At 43.3% G+C, this 17728-nt stretch overlaps 1 protein-coding gene across 7 annotated transcripts in view; it reads right to left on the bottom strand.

Annotated features, from left to right (window-relative positions):
* Positions 1-15521: 15521 nt before the first annotated feature.
* LOC146863653 (putative E3 ubiquitin-protein ligase HERC1) overlaps positions 15522-17728 on the bottom strand; it is a 1482062-nt gene continuing 1479855 nt past the window's right edge. For all 7 annotated transcript variants that reach the window (XM_085627737.1, XM_085627739.1, XM_085627735.1 and 4 more), the window contains one exon: positions 15522-15981. In XM_085627737.1, coding sequence (XP_085483863.1) covers positions 15799-15981 — 183 coding nt within the window. In that variant the 3' untranslated portion in view covers positions 15522-15798. The remainder of the gene's footprint in view (positions 15982-17728) is intronic.

The raw sequence follows: 17728 nt of genomic DNA, 5'->3' as shown, positions 1-17728 counted from the left end.
TCAAGTTAAAGTGTATCAAATGTCAGGCAAAAAGTGGGGGTAGGGTTAACCATGAAAAAAAGGGGCATTTTCCTACGCGTACCAATTTCCCAACTAACGCTTGACTCAAAAAATAAAAGTAATCTCTTCACAGATAAGCATATAACATAATCGCTCAATTTACATGGTATTGACGTGATTCAGGGCTTTAATCTGTCCCCCTTTTAAGCTTCTTGACCAAAACATCACACTTTACACTTTTATCCCAAACTACTGGTTGAACATCATGACACAATGTTAACTTCCTTACATTCTACCACTTACCATCTTCCCCAAATCACATTCCCCTTGGCTTCAGTAACTAGCTTAGGAGTGGACCACTTAGAATTTCCCTTCCTAGTATTACTTCCACAGCGCTCTCACCCAGTCCCCTTTCTTAAAGACTCCGACTCCTTCTCAATTTCTCATTGTGTTTTCTTGCATACTGCTCCTGATACCATTTCATTCTTACATCCAACATGTTCATCTTTCACCACTAAAGTTCTTTCCATCCAAGCTGGAACACAAGATTTGCAACCTATTCTCGCTTTCAACAAAAAAAAAACGTGCCTCTTGAGTAGCAGTTGTTGAGCTGTTCTGTAATTCCATAACTTGTCTTTCACCTCTCTTCCAATCTAAACCTCTACCCGAGGCCAGATGTATGTATGCATTCTCCTAGCACTTGGTTGAATCATTCAACTAGACCATTCTCATTGAGATTGTACACCGCAGTCTCTTAATGTTGGATACCTTTTTTCTGAGAAAAAAATCGAATTCCTCAGATACAAACTGAGGCTCATTAATACTTGGACAAACTTCTTGCCTAAATACATTTCTCTAGTTGTTGTTTTAAGATGCCCAAGATAATCAACTTCAGGCCATTTGGAAAAGTAGTCCACCATAGCAAGGGCAAACCTACTCTCTGGACCAATACTATCAAATGGCCCACAAACATCAATTGCCACCTTCTACCATGCTCGGTTAGGGGAAGGAACTGGAACTATAGATGTTTCGGACGCAACATGAGATTTTCGGCTGCATGCACAAGGCACTCAGTCACAAACCTATCTGTTTCTCCATTTCAGGCTAACAAAGCTCACAACATGCTTTTTTCCATTGCATATATACCCAGTGTCCCTCATGTAACCGCTTCAGTAGGTTGTGCCATAATGAAGTGGGTGCAACCAATCTGTTCCTTCTGACAATATCATTTATTATCAAGAGTTCCAACCACACAGCTAAAAATTCACTCGGCTTAGCTTGATCCTCACAATTGACAGCCTCATGACCAGACAGTTTCTTAATATTAATTGCTTGTCCTTGTCCTCTTTTATAGCATCTCTCCACTCCTCTTACCAAATGCCCCCTACTAGTTTCCTCTAATCAACTACCATCCACTCGTCTTCCTATTCACGCGCACTGTTTCAGTGGTAGTCGAGACTAACAATCTGCACTAATATTCTCCGTTTTTGGTACATACTTGATTGTAGACATACTCCTGCTATTCGTGGAATTGCCTTCCCAGCTCCTCTTGTAGTAAAAAAAAAATCTATAATTGGTCTGTGATCAGTCTGCAATTCAAACAGTCCCCCCACACGTTCTAAAATATTGCACCCGCACCATACCCACGCCTCCTTTTCCATCGTAGAGTAACTGCCTTCAGCACCCTTGAGAGTATGTGACGTAAATGCCAGAGCCCTTTCATGCCGTTGCTCTACTTGCATAGTACCACTCCCACTATCATCGGTCACTAATAGTTTCATCATCGGGATTAAAAGGCTTTAACACATTCGCAGTTGACTCCTTTATGTTGTCATGTCATCTGACATGAATCTGATCATTCATAGATGGCACCCTTTTTCAGCAGGGATCCCAACACATGCACCCCTTTAAAAAAAATTATGCACAAATTTCGAGTAGCATTCTGCTAATCCTAAAAAAGGCCTTCATTATTCCTTGTCTTTAAGTGGAGGTGCTTTTTCACTGGCTTCAATCATTCTCAACTTAGGTTTAATACCTTGCATGACAATGTATGTACCAGATATTCTATTACTTTATGTTCAAATTTACATTTGTCAATCCATGCCTTGAACCTGGATCTTTTTAGTTTTTCCAACACTTTTTCCAAGGCCAAATCATACTGTCTTACTACTGACCCCATACTAAAATGTTGTTCTGAAAAAACAATACATTTGATGAACACTGCATGATTCTTTGAAAAATGCCAGATGCCTAAGTTAGGGCAACTGGCATGCGTGCAAATTGATAGCCCCCTCGAGCTTGAAAAAAGTTTGTCCGAAGCATTGAATAAGAATGTAATTGCACCTGGTGATATGCAATTGACAGGTCCAATGTGGTGAAACATTTGGCAAGCTTAACACACCAATATTTCTGTGATTTGAGGCAACGGTTGTTGATCCACCCAGATTCTATTATCCAAATCTCTCAGATCTACAACAAACTCATCAATCGGTTTAATTGCTAAAGCAATGGGACTGAGCCACGGATGGTTCAATGGGCTCTGACTCCCATTTTGCACAACCTCTCCAACCCCTCTTTCAATTTCTTGCGTGGGGCCGATAGAACATTTCGTACCTTATTTACCTTTGGAGTTGCACTTCCCTTTAGCACAATTCAATGATCAATTTTATTTTAAACATACTAACCCCATAGCAAATAATTTGAGCTAATGAGCTTTCGATTTTTCCATGGAAGATCGTGAAGTGTGCAATACTAGATGGGAGTGATTGGGCTCAAGTCATATTACCAACGCACATTTCTCCTTCTACCCCAATAAAGTTTTCCCCTTCTCCACAACATAAGCTTTTCCCACAGCGGTCCTGTTTTTGTACTTTTAAGTTTGCTACAAAACATCCAATTACTGTAAGTTCCACTCTACAATACCCTTACGGTTCCACGTCACATTCTTTTACCGTCTCCCAAATAGATTTGTCAATGTATATGGAGAGCAGGAATCATCCCACATGTAAACTTCAGATTCATTAATCAATACCGTGCTCTTCGGTGGATGGTTAGCATCGCCCTGATCCACGTCACTTTTTGAAGTAATTGTTTTCATTTCTTTGAAAATGTTCCTCATGCCGTACCATATCAGGTTTTTGTCATTTTGGTGTCTTTGTCTTCCAAGTTAGGCCTAACTGAGACCTTATCTGGACCGTATACTGTGTTGGTTGCCCTATTAATAGTAGGTACATACTTACCCCTACGAATAGCCCACTTCCTCACAGCTACCATTAGGGGACCAAGAGATGAAGGATGAAGTGTTTCCCGAAAAAGCAAGTCCTCCGCATTCGCTGTTCAAGTGCAGACCGAGTTCCTGCAGCCAGAAAGCCACTGAGGACCACTGGACCCAGACAGGAACAGGTGTTGGCCTCCGTTTGAATGTACTCTCTGGATAATGAGACAAAATGTTGAGTGTGCTTATGAACCACTTCGAAGATGAAGAAGGGACGAGAGAAGCGGACAGCTACAGATCGTGAAAAGGGTAGGACTGAGCGTGAGCCCTGCAGAGCGCTACAAGTTATTCTAGAAGCTTCTAAGTGATGGGTGAAGAATTACCTTTTGATTAGGAGCGCAGTGATGGAACCGACCAGCTAAAGGTGTATCGCAAACATATGCATCTACTAGACTGTGCAGGACAGTCTAGTAGATGCATAGGAACCTGTGTCGAATGATGCTGAGAAATCGTAGAATATGGAGAACATCTTGCCCTTCAACAAGAAGCCTCCTAAGGTCAGCAGAAACTACCACAGATTAGTCTGGAGGGCGGAGGCCAAACTGAGATGGATTCGGGACAGTTGTTTTGTAGGAAATCGGAGAGTTGGTGGTTGATGGCTATTTCCACAATGTTTGAGGGGTAAAGGCAGAAGAGACTTTTTTTTTTAAGGGACAAAAAAAGTCTTTTTCCAGGTGTTTGGGACAATGGCTATGAAGAAATGGATAGATAACGTATGTGGCTCAGAACTAGATGAAGAATGGGCAAGGCAAGGGCCATGATGTGAAGAGGACAAGGATCACTCGATCGAACCCAACTGGTCAAGATTCTTGACTTCTGGCATGAGAGAATAATGAGCTAACGGCAGTCTGCAGTGTCGCCAGGGCAATGAGGAGAGAAGTGAGACTGAGGTGCAGCAATCTTCTAATGGGAAAAGGAAGTTGAATGAGAGCAGAGCTCTGGAGTAGCACGCTGCTGGGCTACTTGTCCTTCACCATACTGAACGTATTCCTTCTGGCATTGCGGGAGGCCCACCATACTGGGGGTCACACTACATCTCCCTCCTTACCACTCACTCCTCACCTCTCTCAGCAGACAGGCAGGCTTCTAGGCACTAGGAACAGGTGATCAGCTTTATGTGGCCTCCCCTCACCCAAGGAAGCTGGTTGCACAGCAGTCTTAAAGTTCTCTTCAGAGCCCTCTCTTCCTTGGTTGAAGGGAACGTGCAACTCGAACAAGTGGAAGTCGCGGCTGCTGCCAATATGCAGTGGCAGGGCAGGGGGTGCTGGGGTGGTAAAGTAAGAAAATAAAAAGCACACCAGATCCTGCGCCCGCCTCACACTCCAGTGCCCCTCCGTTCTCCTCACTTAGAAGTGCACCGCTACCACTACCCCCCGCCCTCCCATGGCACTGCCCGCCCCTTCCTGCATATGCTGGCTCAGAGCTAGTAGCTGAAAAATAAAATAGCAGCAAAATATTGTTTTGTTTTTCAGCTGCGGGCTCTGAGCCAGTGGGGCGACGCTCCTCTGCTGTTGCGGAGGAGCCCCTGCTGCAAGTGGGACCAGCTTTTATCGAGTCAAAGCAGATGGGACCTATGGATCCACTGCTTGCAGTTTCAGGACCGGTTTATAGTGGTTCTGCTTCCTTGTGTCCTTTTCAGCTGCTCTACAGAAACAGCCTTAAGCAAGAGTGATGCCCTAGTCCTCTGCGCACATACAGTCCGAGGCTGAGATCTAAATCAAAAGCCGGATACTATATACATGCAGTCAGGCACTCAGGGCTGGGGAATGGGACATTCCCACCTCAACATCCTTCCACTCCTCCGGATAGGGAATCAAAGAAAGTATACAATTAGCAAGAATATATGTTTTTCTTCAATCTAGCACTGTGCTCTTTGAATGCCGTTGGTCTCTTGAGACCCTACAGTCACTCCCCCTGAACATGGCTAACTAGCAAAGGTTTGTCTGGGTTACCTGGGGTACATGTGTACTTTTAAACAAACCTTCCAAAATGGACAAGATGTAGTCGGACTGTGTCTTAATCTCACGCTAGATACCACTGACTCTAGCAATAGGTGCAAGTTAATATTAAACACCATCAGTAATGAACATGCCCTTTAATGGGGCCAGATGTTTTGGGGAGAGTGCCGATGTGGCTTTGGAACATTTAAAAAACTGCTGGGTTACAGCTTTCTTTGCCGTATTGCCACCACAGACCAGTAAGACAACTTGCTGCACTGCGTCAAACAGGGCGAGCATGAATGTACCATAGTTACTAACGTGTATTGCATTACTGCTCTCTGCACTGGTGCACTTGTGGCTGCCGAGCGCAAATGCAGGGACCGTTGAACCACGGTGCAAGGATGCCGGCGTTGTAAGCAAGATTCTTTGTGTAAGGAGGGACACCTTTCTGCACAAAAACAATCCTCAGAGGCATTTTCCTCTGTGCTGCAGAATGCAACACACGTATAAAGAAGAAATAACAAGATAATTAAACATATTTCTCCTCGTTACGCCTCACCTGCAAAGACGCAGCATTTTGAGTATACCCCGGTTACTAGTCTAAGTAAATCTGGGAATGTGCCAGAAACCATGGGTGGATAAGAGGAAACACCAACGCTCTACCCATGCGACACCTTCCCAACGCAGAGTAACCAAGGCAGTGACTTGCGCAGTCTTGCGTTACTCCAGATGTGCTCTGCCATGCAAGCTAGCTCTGCGTAGTTTCGGGGGATTAGGTGGGTTGTGTGCTTGCCCCCTTTTATTTTCAGTTGTATATTAATGGGGTGGATTGTTCCCTGCAAAAAGTTAACGTCGATGTCCCTAGAGTAGGCACACGCCCAACCCCTATTTTGCTATACACAGATGACGCAGTTTTAATTTACTAGGACTGCAAGTGGTCTACAACGGCTCATCCATCACTTTGTTAATTTTATGGAAAACAGAGCCCTTAAATTAAATCTAGGAAGAACTTGTCATGTCTTGGCACAAAAGGAAGAGATCTGGGTAACACTTCTATGTACAGGGAGATAAACTAACAGAGGTCAAAACTTTAAAATATTTAGGTATTACATTTTCAACTGATATTCTCATCTAAGGTAACCAAATTCAATTTTATTAGAGCCTTTCTGCAGTCTTTAGATATTCTAAGAGGATAGGGAATAAACCGGTGAGAGAAATGGTGGAGTTGCAGAGGAGTAAATGTTTACCGGTAGTTATACATGGCTCTCTATTATGGGGTGGAGAAAAGTGTATTCTATTAGAAGCCCAAGTAAATTATTTTCTACGAAGACTCTTGGCTGTGCCCAGCTCAACTTTTACTTCAATAGTACATTTAGAATTGGGTATGGAATATATTGAAGAGACCATTCAATTAAGTATTTTTTTAAAATGGTATGGCATTTGGTCCAAGTAGGGCACTAAGTTTTCTAGGAAGGTTATCCAGGATTGTTCAGGTCTGGATCATTCTGAAAAAAAAACCCTGGCTAAAAAATGTGAGATCCTTATTACATGAACTGGGGGAAAACCTGAATTCCTTGGAGCCCCATGGTATATTGAAATATAGTAAAAAGGAAATGTAAACTATCCTTTTGGATAAAAGGAATACCCGAAGAGTATCAAAAGTCCAAAGCAGCAGTTACTAGATATCTCCTCGGATGTAGAGTACAGGGGGTACAAGACTCTCTGGTTAGAGTAAAGAATGTGTATGGTAGATTTCTGCTCACAAGATTACGCCTTGAGACAATTTATTATTTAGTGGTTTCTCAAGAATGGATTCAAGGCCTCAAAACCTACCTGGATGTCCGTGCGATGGTAATGCAATACAATCAAGTCTGCACTTTATGCTTTTTGCAAATTTTACAGTAATATCAAAGGGTTTACCTCACCCACTTTTTTTGTAATATTTTATTATGAGGTGGCACTTAGGCTGAGGAGAGAGTCCCCCTCCAAGCCTTGGTTTACTTCTGAGCTGAAGACTTTGAAACATGCTTGCAAGGTATTGGAGAGAGCATGGCGTTCCAGCGGCTACTGCTCCACTGCCCAACTTGCTCTTAGAGTCAAACAGAAACTCTATTATGTGGCTATTAGAATGGCCAAAGGCCGGCATTTCTCCGCTCGCATTGATCAGGCTAATAATTCCAAAGAAATATTTGCTATTGTGCAGAGTTTTGTGGCTCCCAGCACCCAGGTTCTGGTGGTACCTCCCTCGGATACCTGGTGTAACACCTTGGCAAAATTTTTCAGGGACAAAATAGTCTGCATACAGGATTCTTTTTTGACCACATCCAAGAAGTCTACTGCCGCCTCGCTGGGGAAGCAGGTGATAGAAACTGTTTCCATCTTCTCTGCATTTAGACCTGTTGATCCGCCTAGCACCCTTCGAATTCTTAAGGCACTTAAATCTGGATCACCTAATGACCCATGTGCGGGAGTTCTTTTGTTCGTAAAGCCGGCTTGGCCTGGAACATGCTACCTTTGGCACTCCGGGGCATTCAGGACCCACTGCTTTTTAAGAAAAATCTTAAACCGTTGCTTTTTTAGCTTCTGTTCTGTGTGCAGTCTACTTTTTGGAGCAAGCGCCGGGACACATTTACTAGCCGCGCGCTTTACAAATTAAACATAACATAACTTATCTTAAACAATTATCAAATGTCCATATGTGTTTTGCCATTGTTACTTGTATTAAAATGGCTTTAAGCAGAAGAAAATGCTTTTCCTAGAGGATCTCAGATATGAAGAAAATGAGTAGACAGTGGGACTATATTTGTAGCTGAGATTCCTCCACATATGTATCGCAAATGTAGTACATTTTAAGATTTTTGTATTTTAAATTGTTTATACTGTTTTTATATGCCTTTTGTATGAATTTTGGAAGTGTTTCACACTTTTTTTATAGTTATGCATCTTTTATGAATTTGTTGATAAATACGAATAAAGATTCGCTTGACTTTGACTTGATTTGCTTGGCGTGACGCAAGGAAAATGCAAACCGTTGAAAAACCTGTCCTTTATTCTTTACATCTTACTTGATAGTAAATCCCATTTTTGCAACCTTAATTGCCCCACCCACCTTGAGCAATTTGCAACAGACTAGAGGACGCAGTGTTCTGCAGTAACCTTTGAACTAGAGAATTTGGTGCAGGTTACTTACATAGTTTTATAGTTATAAGTAGAAAGTCTAAAACTTGTCATTTCTAACGTGGGTTTTTCATTGTAAAGTTTCTCAGCACTTAACTCTGAACACGCTGAATGGAAATTCCCAAATTTCTAAAGCCCCTGTGGTTCTTCTGTCATTTAGTGTCTCTTCTTAGCTGGTTTAATTTTCACCTGCTCCTTTGGGGATACAAGCAACTTATGACTGTTCACTACTAATTCTGCATCTATATGTACATTCAGCATCAAAGACCTCTGAAGGGTATAAAGATAGCAGGACCTTTTTTGTACTTCCCTTTTTCAGACCCTTAATTCTGGTCTGAAAAAGGGCCTGCAAGCAAACCCAATACCACAGGAAACCTGGTCTGAGTATACTAGGGAATGATGACAACCGAATGAGGTGAAACCTCCTGTGAGCGGTTTGTTCAAAGGTTTCAATCTATCCACCCTCTGTCTAGGAACGGATAATGGGACATGGCAGGAGAGCGAGGTCCTCTGCGGCGATGGGCGCAGAAGTAGTTCCTATTCTGGTCCTAAAGAACAAGCCAAAAATGTGGGCTGAGTTGCTGTTACCCCTGTTTGAACAGTGTTTTTCCACTGGTCAACCACTGAATCCTGGGGCGGGAGCATCCTCTGCCTTTTGAATAAGGAGGGAAACAAGTCCCGGAAACCTACAGTCAAATTGCAGATTTTCACTATGAGTGTATTAGACCATTTAGAGAACTGGGCTCAAGATGTGAACAGAGTTCCTCTAGAACACTCTGGCTTCAGAGCTGGCCACCCTGTCGCAGACAACATGGCAGTCTTGCAGCTTTGGTTAGATAAGCTATGTTGCTAGGAATCAGTCATTTGTATACATAGCTTTCATTGACTTTCCCACAGCATTTGACTTAGTGGATAGATCAACGTTATGTTAATTGGGGATTCCAAGGGGCTTATTTCGTCTCTTCATTCCTCTACTTGGTGTAAAGTGCTATTGTGAGGGGTTAAAGGCCGGTCTACTCCTAGTTCCACTGTAAATGGGTTAAAATAGGGTTGTTGGTTGCCACCCTCATTATTTTTTCTTTACCTCTCCGATTTCCCAAGCCAATTACAAGATGAAATACATTATCCACTGTAAATTTGCTCTAGACCGTTGCATACATTTTTATACACAGATGGCATTTTATTTTTTACCAGGCCCCTAAAGGTCTTCATACAAGCTTGAGACGGTTGCGTATGTATGCACAGAAGCATGTTTTAAAGATTAATACAACCAAATCTAAAATTTTGATTTTCAGGGGGGGCTATTTGAGGAATGATAGGCTAGAAGTAGTTAATACACCTATTTAGGTAGAACATTCTAGCAATCAAAGGGAAAAGTTGTTCTTTATAAACCTAAGCAATAAAACACACATTCAAAGTCTTTGCAGTGATTATATAGTTCTTTGGGAAGAAGACACTTTTATTATCTAATTCAAATTTATAAAACCAAAACTCCTCTTCTCTTAACATATGCCTTACAGCACATTCCACTTGGGGCTTGGTCATCCTTAATTCTGTGAAGGGAATATATTCTCAAAGTGCTAGCTTGTATTATTTGTTGAGGATACCAGCTGCTTCATGATTCTAATCCCTCTCTGAGGTTTTGTTCTAAATGCGGAAGTCTTTCAAGACTCCATGGTTCATTCAGTCTTCAAGAGAAGCCTCAATAGAGCCTTGGAGTACTGGGAATGTACCGTGGAATTGTTTGAAGGGTGGTCCCCATGCCATCTCCTACTCTTTCTTGGATCCTAGTCTTCCCAACTTATACGCTGCATATGGGTCATTGCGATTTTCTGTAATGCTATAGTGCATTTAGTATTGATATTTCCAATGGTTCGCCCCAACCATATCTTTCGTATAGAATCCCCAACAGTGTTAGACGTCTTTTTATGTCCCTTCATATGGGAAGTGTGCGTGCCTCTAAACAATACAACAGCCAGATGGGTTAAAAGTTTCCAAAAATCTTCTCTTTGGGGCCTTTCTCATAATGGAATTCAATATGTTTCATATTAGGCACTTGCACCACGCACAAAGAGGTTAGAATTAAATACTGAGCTCCTTTACTATAAAGATTTAATACAGATATGAAAATCTAGAGTCGCTGCTGTCTTGCAGAAGTCCACGCAACTCACCCTTGACAGAGGTAACCCCCTTCATGGTTATCTCACCGCCCGTCCTGTCGACCCTCATTCCTTTAATGGCAATGCCAGCACCAACCTTGTGGGAAGCAATCACTTTCGCTAAAAGAATGACTCCGTTGATGGCAGGAATGTGTTTCCCAGCATTGCCTTTTTTTGTTTTTTTTGCAATACCTGGTGAGATTTCCTGACAAAGCTTACAGCTCCAGGCTGACCATTCAGACTCCTGGGTTGAGGGCAGATGAGACCTGGGTCAGGGTGAGAATCTTGAACTTGTCGTTTTTTCAGAAAGGTGTAGAGAGAAAGACTCTAATATGGGATGGAGGCCCCTGTCTTTTTTCAGCACCAGGAAGGAGTGGGAGTAACAACCATGACCGGAACACTATTAATGACTCCTTTGGTCAAAAAAGCCTGCCCATCCTGCTGCAAGAGAGGCAGGTCGTCGTCGTCTCCGTCAGCCTGTCTGAAGTTGGTGAAAGGTCTGCCCTTCCTGCTGCAGGAGAAGCAGGTCGGCTCCGTCAGCCTGTCGGAAGTTGGTAAAAGGTCTGCCCTTCCTGTCTGAAGTTGGTGAAAGGTCTGCCCTTCCTGCTGCAGGAGAGGCAGGTCGTCTCCGTCAGCCTGTCGGAAGTTGGTGAAAGGTCTGCCCTTCCTGCTGCAGGAGAGGCAGGTCGTCTCCGTCAGCCTGTCTGAAGTTGGTGAAAGGTCTGCCCTTCCTGCTGCAGAAGAGGCAGGTCGTCTCCGTCATCCTGTCTGAAGTTGGTGAAAGGTCTGCCCTTCCTGCTGCAGGAGAGGCAGGTCGTCTCCGTCATCCTGTCTGAAGTTGGTGAAAGGTCTGCCCTTCCTGCTGCAGGAGAAGCAGGTCGTCTCTGTCATCCTGTCTGAAGTTGGTGAAAGGTCTGCCCTTCCTGCTGCAGGAGAGGCAGGTCGTCTCCGTCATCCTGTCTGAAGTTGGTGAAAGGTCTGCCCTTCCTGCTGCAAGAACGGCAGGTCATCTCCGTCATCCTGTCTGAAGGTGGTGAAAGGTCTGCCCTTCCTGCTGCAGGAGAGGCAGGTCGTCTCCGTCATCTTGTCTGAAGCTGGTGAAAGGTCTGCCCTTCCTGCTGCAGGAGAGGCAGGTCGTCTCCGTCATCCTGTCTGAAGTTGGTGAAAGGTCTGCCCTTCCTGCTGCAGGAGAGGCAGGTCGTCTCCGTCATCCTGTCTGAAGTTGGTGAAAGGTCTGCCCTTCCTGCTGCAGGAGAGGCAGGTCGTCTCCGTCAGCCTGTCTGAAGCTGGTGAAAGGTCTGCCCTTCCTGCTGCAGGAGAGGCAGGTCGTCTCCGTCATCCTGTCTGAAGTTGGTGAAAGGTCTGCCCTTCCTGCTGCAGGAGAAGCAGGTCGTCTCTGTCATCCTGCCTGAAGTTGGTGAAAGGTCTGCCCTTCCTGCTGCAGGAGAGGCAGGTCGTCTCCGTCATCCTGTCTGAAGTTGGTGAAAGGTCTGCCCTTCCTGCTGCAGGAGAGGCAGGTCGTCTCCGTCATCCTGTCTGAAGCTGGTGAAAGGTCTGCCCTTCCTGCTGCAGGAGAGGCAGGTCGTCTCCGTCATCCTGTCTGAAGTTGGTGAAAGGTCTGCCCTTCCTGCTGCAGGAGAGGCAGGTCGTCTCCGTCATCCTGTCTGAAGCTAACATAACGTGTATTTGTAAAACGCACGTTCACCCCCATCTTGGTGCTGAATAACAGATGTTTGTTACCCAACTCAATGGTACTCATTTTTATCAACCTCGGATGGATGAAAGGCTGAGTGCATCCGCTAGGATTTGAACCTGTGACCATGAGGTCGAACACAGGCCCCTGCAGTGGATTACTACTGCACTAGGCCACCAGACCCGGCCGGGTCTGTCCTTCCTGCTGCAAGTGAGGCAGGTGATCTGCATCAGCAGTTGGTGGAAGGCCGTGGCAGTGTTTCAAGAAATGGCAAAGCGTAACCCCACTGAATATTTGTAGGGCCCACTTGTCCAAAGTTATCTTGTGCCACCTTGACAAAGTGTTGCTACTAGCAGGGCGGCTGTGTACCTAGGGCACACTAAAGAGGTTTGGTACGATGGCAGATATTAGAAATAATGAAGCAATTGATGAAACCAAACGTTTCAGTCCTTGTAGCTATACCTCTCTTTGCCTGCATTCACGTCTTGGAACCTACACAATGCAAAGCCTGGTCAGAAACCAGCAGACAGATTTGTGTAGTAGAGGGGTGTGGGAACCACTCCAAATCAGGTCCAGAAATGGGTCTTGGATGGGCATTGGGGTGTATGGGCAAGGTGTCTTCATAGTTTATCCACTGGACAGAAGCAACTGTAGGTTGTCTCCATCGCCTGCGTCCACCCTCCTCATCTCCACTTTAAAAGCTCTAAACAGACACAACAGTTCAAAACAATTATTGGCTTTCTTGTGGACCAACAAAGCCCCAACAAAATCTAAACCAACGCTAATGAAGCTAAAAATAGAAGCTAACCTGGGGTGTCCAAATGTTGAAAAATATCTTTCAACTACACATATAAGACCCCTCCACCCCCCTCCCCCCAGACACCCTCACCAATTGGAATGGACAAAAAGACTGTTTACAAAACCATGGATCTTGTTGGAGCATTAAAATAGGATCATTCGATCACATGATCTCCTAGGGCTCCCACCTTGCCATTGTCCCGTTAATGAGCGAACCCTCTGCTGTAAGCCTCGCCTCTGGACCACTGAGTAAAGCCTACCCGTAAACAGAATATTACATAATTTCTGTCACCACCCATATGGACCGTGTTTAATCCAGGTTTCACCCTCTTGGACCGATTGATCAAGGATTAACATCATGGCATCAGAATTCCCCGTTCTTTTTAAAAGACCTATTCATAAAGGGTGTAATACCAGCAGGTGAGGCCTGCGCGCAAGAATTTGAACTAGCTCAGATTGAGAAAGCCTTCTCCCACTATATTCCCAAAGCCATGCATGAAAAATTGACTTGGCCTTACTCTGCTTTATTTGTCTTCTTTCATTTTTCAAATGGACCCTCTTCTTACCTTCCATTCTCTGCATGCCATTTATATTTGAGTATAGCCTCCTCTCTGCCTGCCTTAATCCTTCTTATTATAAGATGGATCACAACCTCTCCTCTTTCAAACCACATCCCTGCAACCTTTCATTACCTAATCTCTACCAGCTGAAGTAGCTCACCAACCATTCACCTGAAATCACATAGCCACCACTAATCCCCATCTAACGTGTATTAAAATAACCTATCACTAAGTAACTGGAGTGAATGCATGCATATCAGCACATGGTTCATCACATTAACTACTGGATTAACCACTAACCTTGGGTTCCAGAGCAACGGGCTACTCGCTGTAAAGCACATCGATGTCCCATCAGGGGTAGTAAGCTCTATATAAATACAATCCCAACCACAATGCTTCGGGGCAACTAATATGGCCACTCCCCAACAGTTGTGCTCTTGACAAACTATTCGCCCCCCCCCCCCCCTCCTCTAGAACGCCACATCACTCTTTATGGAGTCATAGTAACTATATGTTTCTGCTGTGGGGGAGGGGATGTAATGTGTGTACTCTAGCTCTGGGGCACGTCCTCTCGCCCAGTGTGGTGACGTGTTTCTGGGATCCACTCTGGAGGCAGAGCTATGCAGGAGACGACACTAACGAAGGCCAATCAACCACGTCGCACTTGCAATATTGCTGCATAGTTCCTTGGATGCAAGAGGTCATTCATGCATAATCAGAAATGCTCCAGTGCTTGCCTGTCAGTTTGTTATAGTGATCCAATTTAAAGATTCAGCCGTGAACAAAGTTATAAGTCAAGCTCCAAACATTTCTTTCCAGTTACCTGTGTGTGATACTGGTGCATAAAGTAATTTCCGGTGGCTATACCAATGCAGACCAAGGAATCGCCTTAGAAGAAAGGGATATAATGAAGCGCCTCCAGACCCTCCAATTGCACCAAATTTGGAGAAAATGTATACAAATCACAAGATGGTAAGTCACTCAACCAGACTAACGGCCATGTTTGGTTCTTTGGACTTGTGCTGGAAGAATTGTGGAGAGATGGGCCCAATGTATCACCTGTGGTGGACTTGTCCCAGAAAACGGGAATTTTGGGTAGAGGCAACCCGAATAATGGAAGACGTTCTACAAACGCTACTTTAGCAAAGCCATTAGTGATGCTATTGGGTACCACAGAAGAACAAGAAAAATACCCATCCAGAACCCCTTGGGGCAAACTGTTGACACACATGGCATTGCCAACTAGGCTCTCGGTTGCATCATTTTGGACACTTCCAGAGTCGACTCCCTGAGCATGTGGTGGATCAAACTGTGGTCAAGCCACACTATGAAAAGCTGACGCCACAAAGCACAATTACCTGGCAATATTCAAACCCATTTGGGCACCATTTTTACAATAGACCGATCGAGAACAGGTACAATAACAACCGCATCTATGTGCCCAGTTTTGTTCATAAATAACTATGTTGGTAGAGAATTAACAAATTAAAAAAAACTATATGCTAAGTGAAGTGTGTACTAATTCTCCAATATAGAGTTCAAAAAAAGTACAATAAAGGGATCTAAGAACTGTAAAGAAATGAGTTAAGTTGCATCATGTGATGGCCTGTTAGGTCACTGCTGCTGCTCACGTTTATAATGACTCTGTATGGAATGCCATTTATCCAATACTAATGTCCCCTTCATCTTTTATTTTCCTTTCCTTGTTTTGTTTCTTTCAGCAACGTTTTGATGCTACCAACATTTTTTACACAATCTAATAAAACCCATTAAAGAACAGTTACGAAAAAAAGCTCTCAACAGACTACACTATTGGCGCCAGAACTGGTGATCGGTTGGGCCAGCTCTGAGAGAAGGTTATGGGAAAACGGAGTGTGAGGTACAACCTGCTTAACCCAATAAACACACATACACCTCCACTCCGGCCTTGCCATCCTGGCATGTAATATTCCTAAGATAGAGCACCGATGTACAAGAAGGAGACCATAGTGAAAGTAAAGAAAAATGGCGACTAAGATGACAGAGCTGGCTCCAGGGTCCCGCGTCATCTCTAGGGCTGATTCAGGGTCCCACTTCACCTTGAAAGTTTAATACTGCTTTGATGTGCACAGGGAGTTCAGGCACAGTTTATGCTGACGGCACGAGTTTCTCTTGCATTGTATATAAAGTAGGCGGTAATTCATGGTCCGATCCCTGTTTACATATCCAAAGCACTGCTGCTGGGCTCCACATTGCGTGAGAGCATGTAGTTGTCCATGTCTATAGCGCGGCAGTTGTTGATAGCATAGCGCAGTCTCTCTGCCATCAATGGTTGACTGGTGTATGGGGGAAGTCTCAGCTGGAGGAAGCAGGTCTGGGATGTTGGCAGGCCATTGAGAGGCTGAGAAAACAAGAGGTGGGCAGAGCAAGATGTTAGATCAAAGACTCAATACTCTTTCCTATATTTATAATGTCTAAGCGGTGGTGCATTAAGGCAAAAGCTAATAAAGGCCAGCACAATATAGGTGAGCCTTTGATGGTAACAAACAGCTGTGAGGTACTCCATGAATGTAGCTTTAACTCAAGAGCAGTAAATCAGCCTCCATAAAGGACTGCAAGACTGGTCAGGAGAGATTTTGAACAACAGGAGAGGGGAAACCGCCTTTACCATGCATACATTACCACATAATGCCTTTACCACACGTTTTTACCATGCATATGCCTTTACCACGAAATGGTCAGTAAATATAAGGTGAGTGTGTGTATATATATTTATTTGTGTATATATATATATATATATATATATTTCGGAGCTAAAATGATGCAACCAAATGAGAGAGGTGGTGATATAACCCTGGAATTAAGAAGGGCTGAGTCCAGATTCATTCTAACTCTTGGAACAGAAAAGCCCTTTGGCCATAACCTGGATGCAGAATTACATGTTAATCTATAAAAACCATGGAAGATCTAACCTTGACTTTTGGCTTTAAGTGGAGAAACTCAGGGGAACAAAAGGATGAGCTTTTATATAAAATCATGACTATTAAAGTAAGACTGAAACCAAACTGAATGCCAAAATAATAAATGAACCGTGGTTTATCCCGAGCAAAGACATATATATATATATATATATATATATATAAATAGTTCTTAAAGCAAAGAGAATAATATTGATAGCACATTTGAAATTGCAATTTTGCACAATATATCAGCACTATATGTGAGTTTATGCTACTCGTAGCATTAAATGACATATCCCATGGGGTTGCAACTGCTTTTTTGCACAAATTTTTTATACTATGTGACCGCTATGGCAGCTTGTATTTATGAGTCTAAAAATTGCAATCTTGCACAACATACTTGCATATTTGCACTCTACTAAAATGCACTATGTGATAGTTATGGTAGCTTGTATTTTATGAGCCTAAACAATTGCAAATTTGCACGACACACATGCACTTTATTAAAATGCCTTATGAGGTTGCTGCACCTTATTGATATAATTTGCGCATTGCAAAAGTCACTTTTTCATTTTATTACAAGCTTTTAGAACTTTTAAGCTCGGGAGAGGAGTACTTGAGACCATGGTTTTTAACAATTAACGGCATTTTTCTGTGTTTCAAGGTTGTTTCTTAAAATCAGTCTGAGCTCAAATCCAATTATTCCCTGTATTCTTTAAGATCTTTTTAGAATGTGTATATAAATACGAGCATGATTTTGATAATCCCTGCATATACCATGTTCTATGTTTTTCATATTTCCAATTCTGATGAGTACTTTAATAAACAAATCTGCCAATTCTGTTTGTCTGTTAAAAGATCAAAATTATAAACAGGAAATAATTTATATAAAAAAAACACAAAAAAACAAATGAAATTGAAATGCAAAATGGCGCCTAATGTATGCCATATTAGTAATAGTTGTATATGGGTTAACATTCTAGCATACTGAAACACATAAGGTGAATTTTTTGTTTTTACTGCACTTTGACACTTTAAAAAGACTGTCTAGATGTCGGGACTCTATGGTCCAGTTGAAGGCATTCGCCAAAATGCATCGACCGTCCCTGTTGTTGTGCACTTGGTGAAAAGATGAAATAAACAACATTAACTGATCTTGCCGTGCTGTGGATTTCCTTGGTGCCGTGG

The sequence above is a fragment of the Triturus cristatus genome, chromosome 2_1 (assembly GCF_964204655.1).
Source record: "Triturus cristatus chromosome 2_1, aTriCri1.1, whole genome shotgun sequence".
Taxonomy (NCBI): domain Eukaryota; kingdom Metazoa; phylum Chordata; class Amphibia; order Caudata; family Salamandridae; genus Triturus; species Triturus cristatus.
This window is presented reverse-complemented; position numbering and strand designations above follow the sequence as displayed.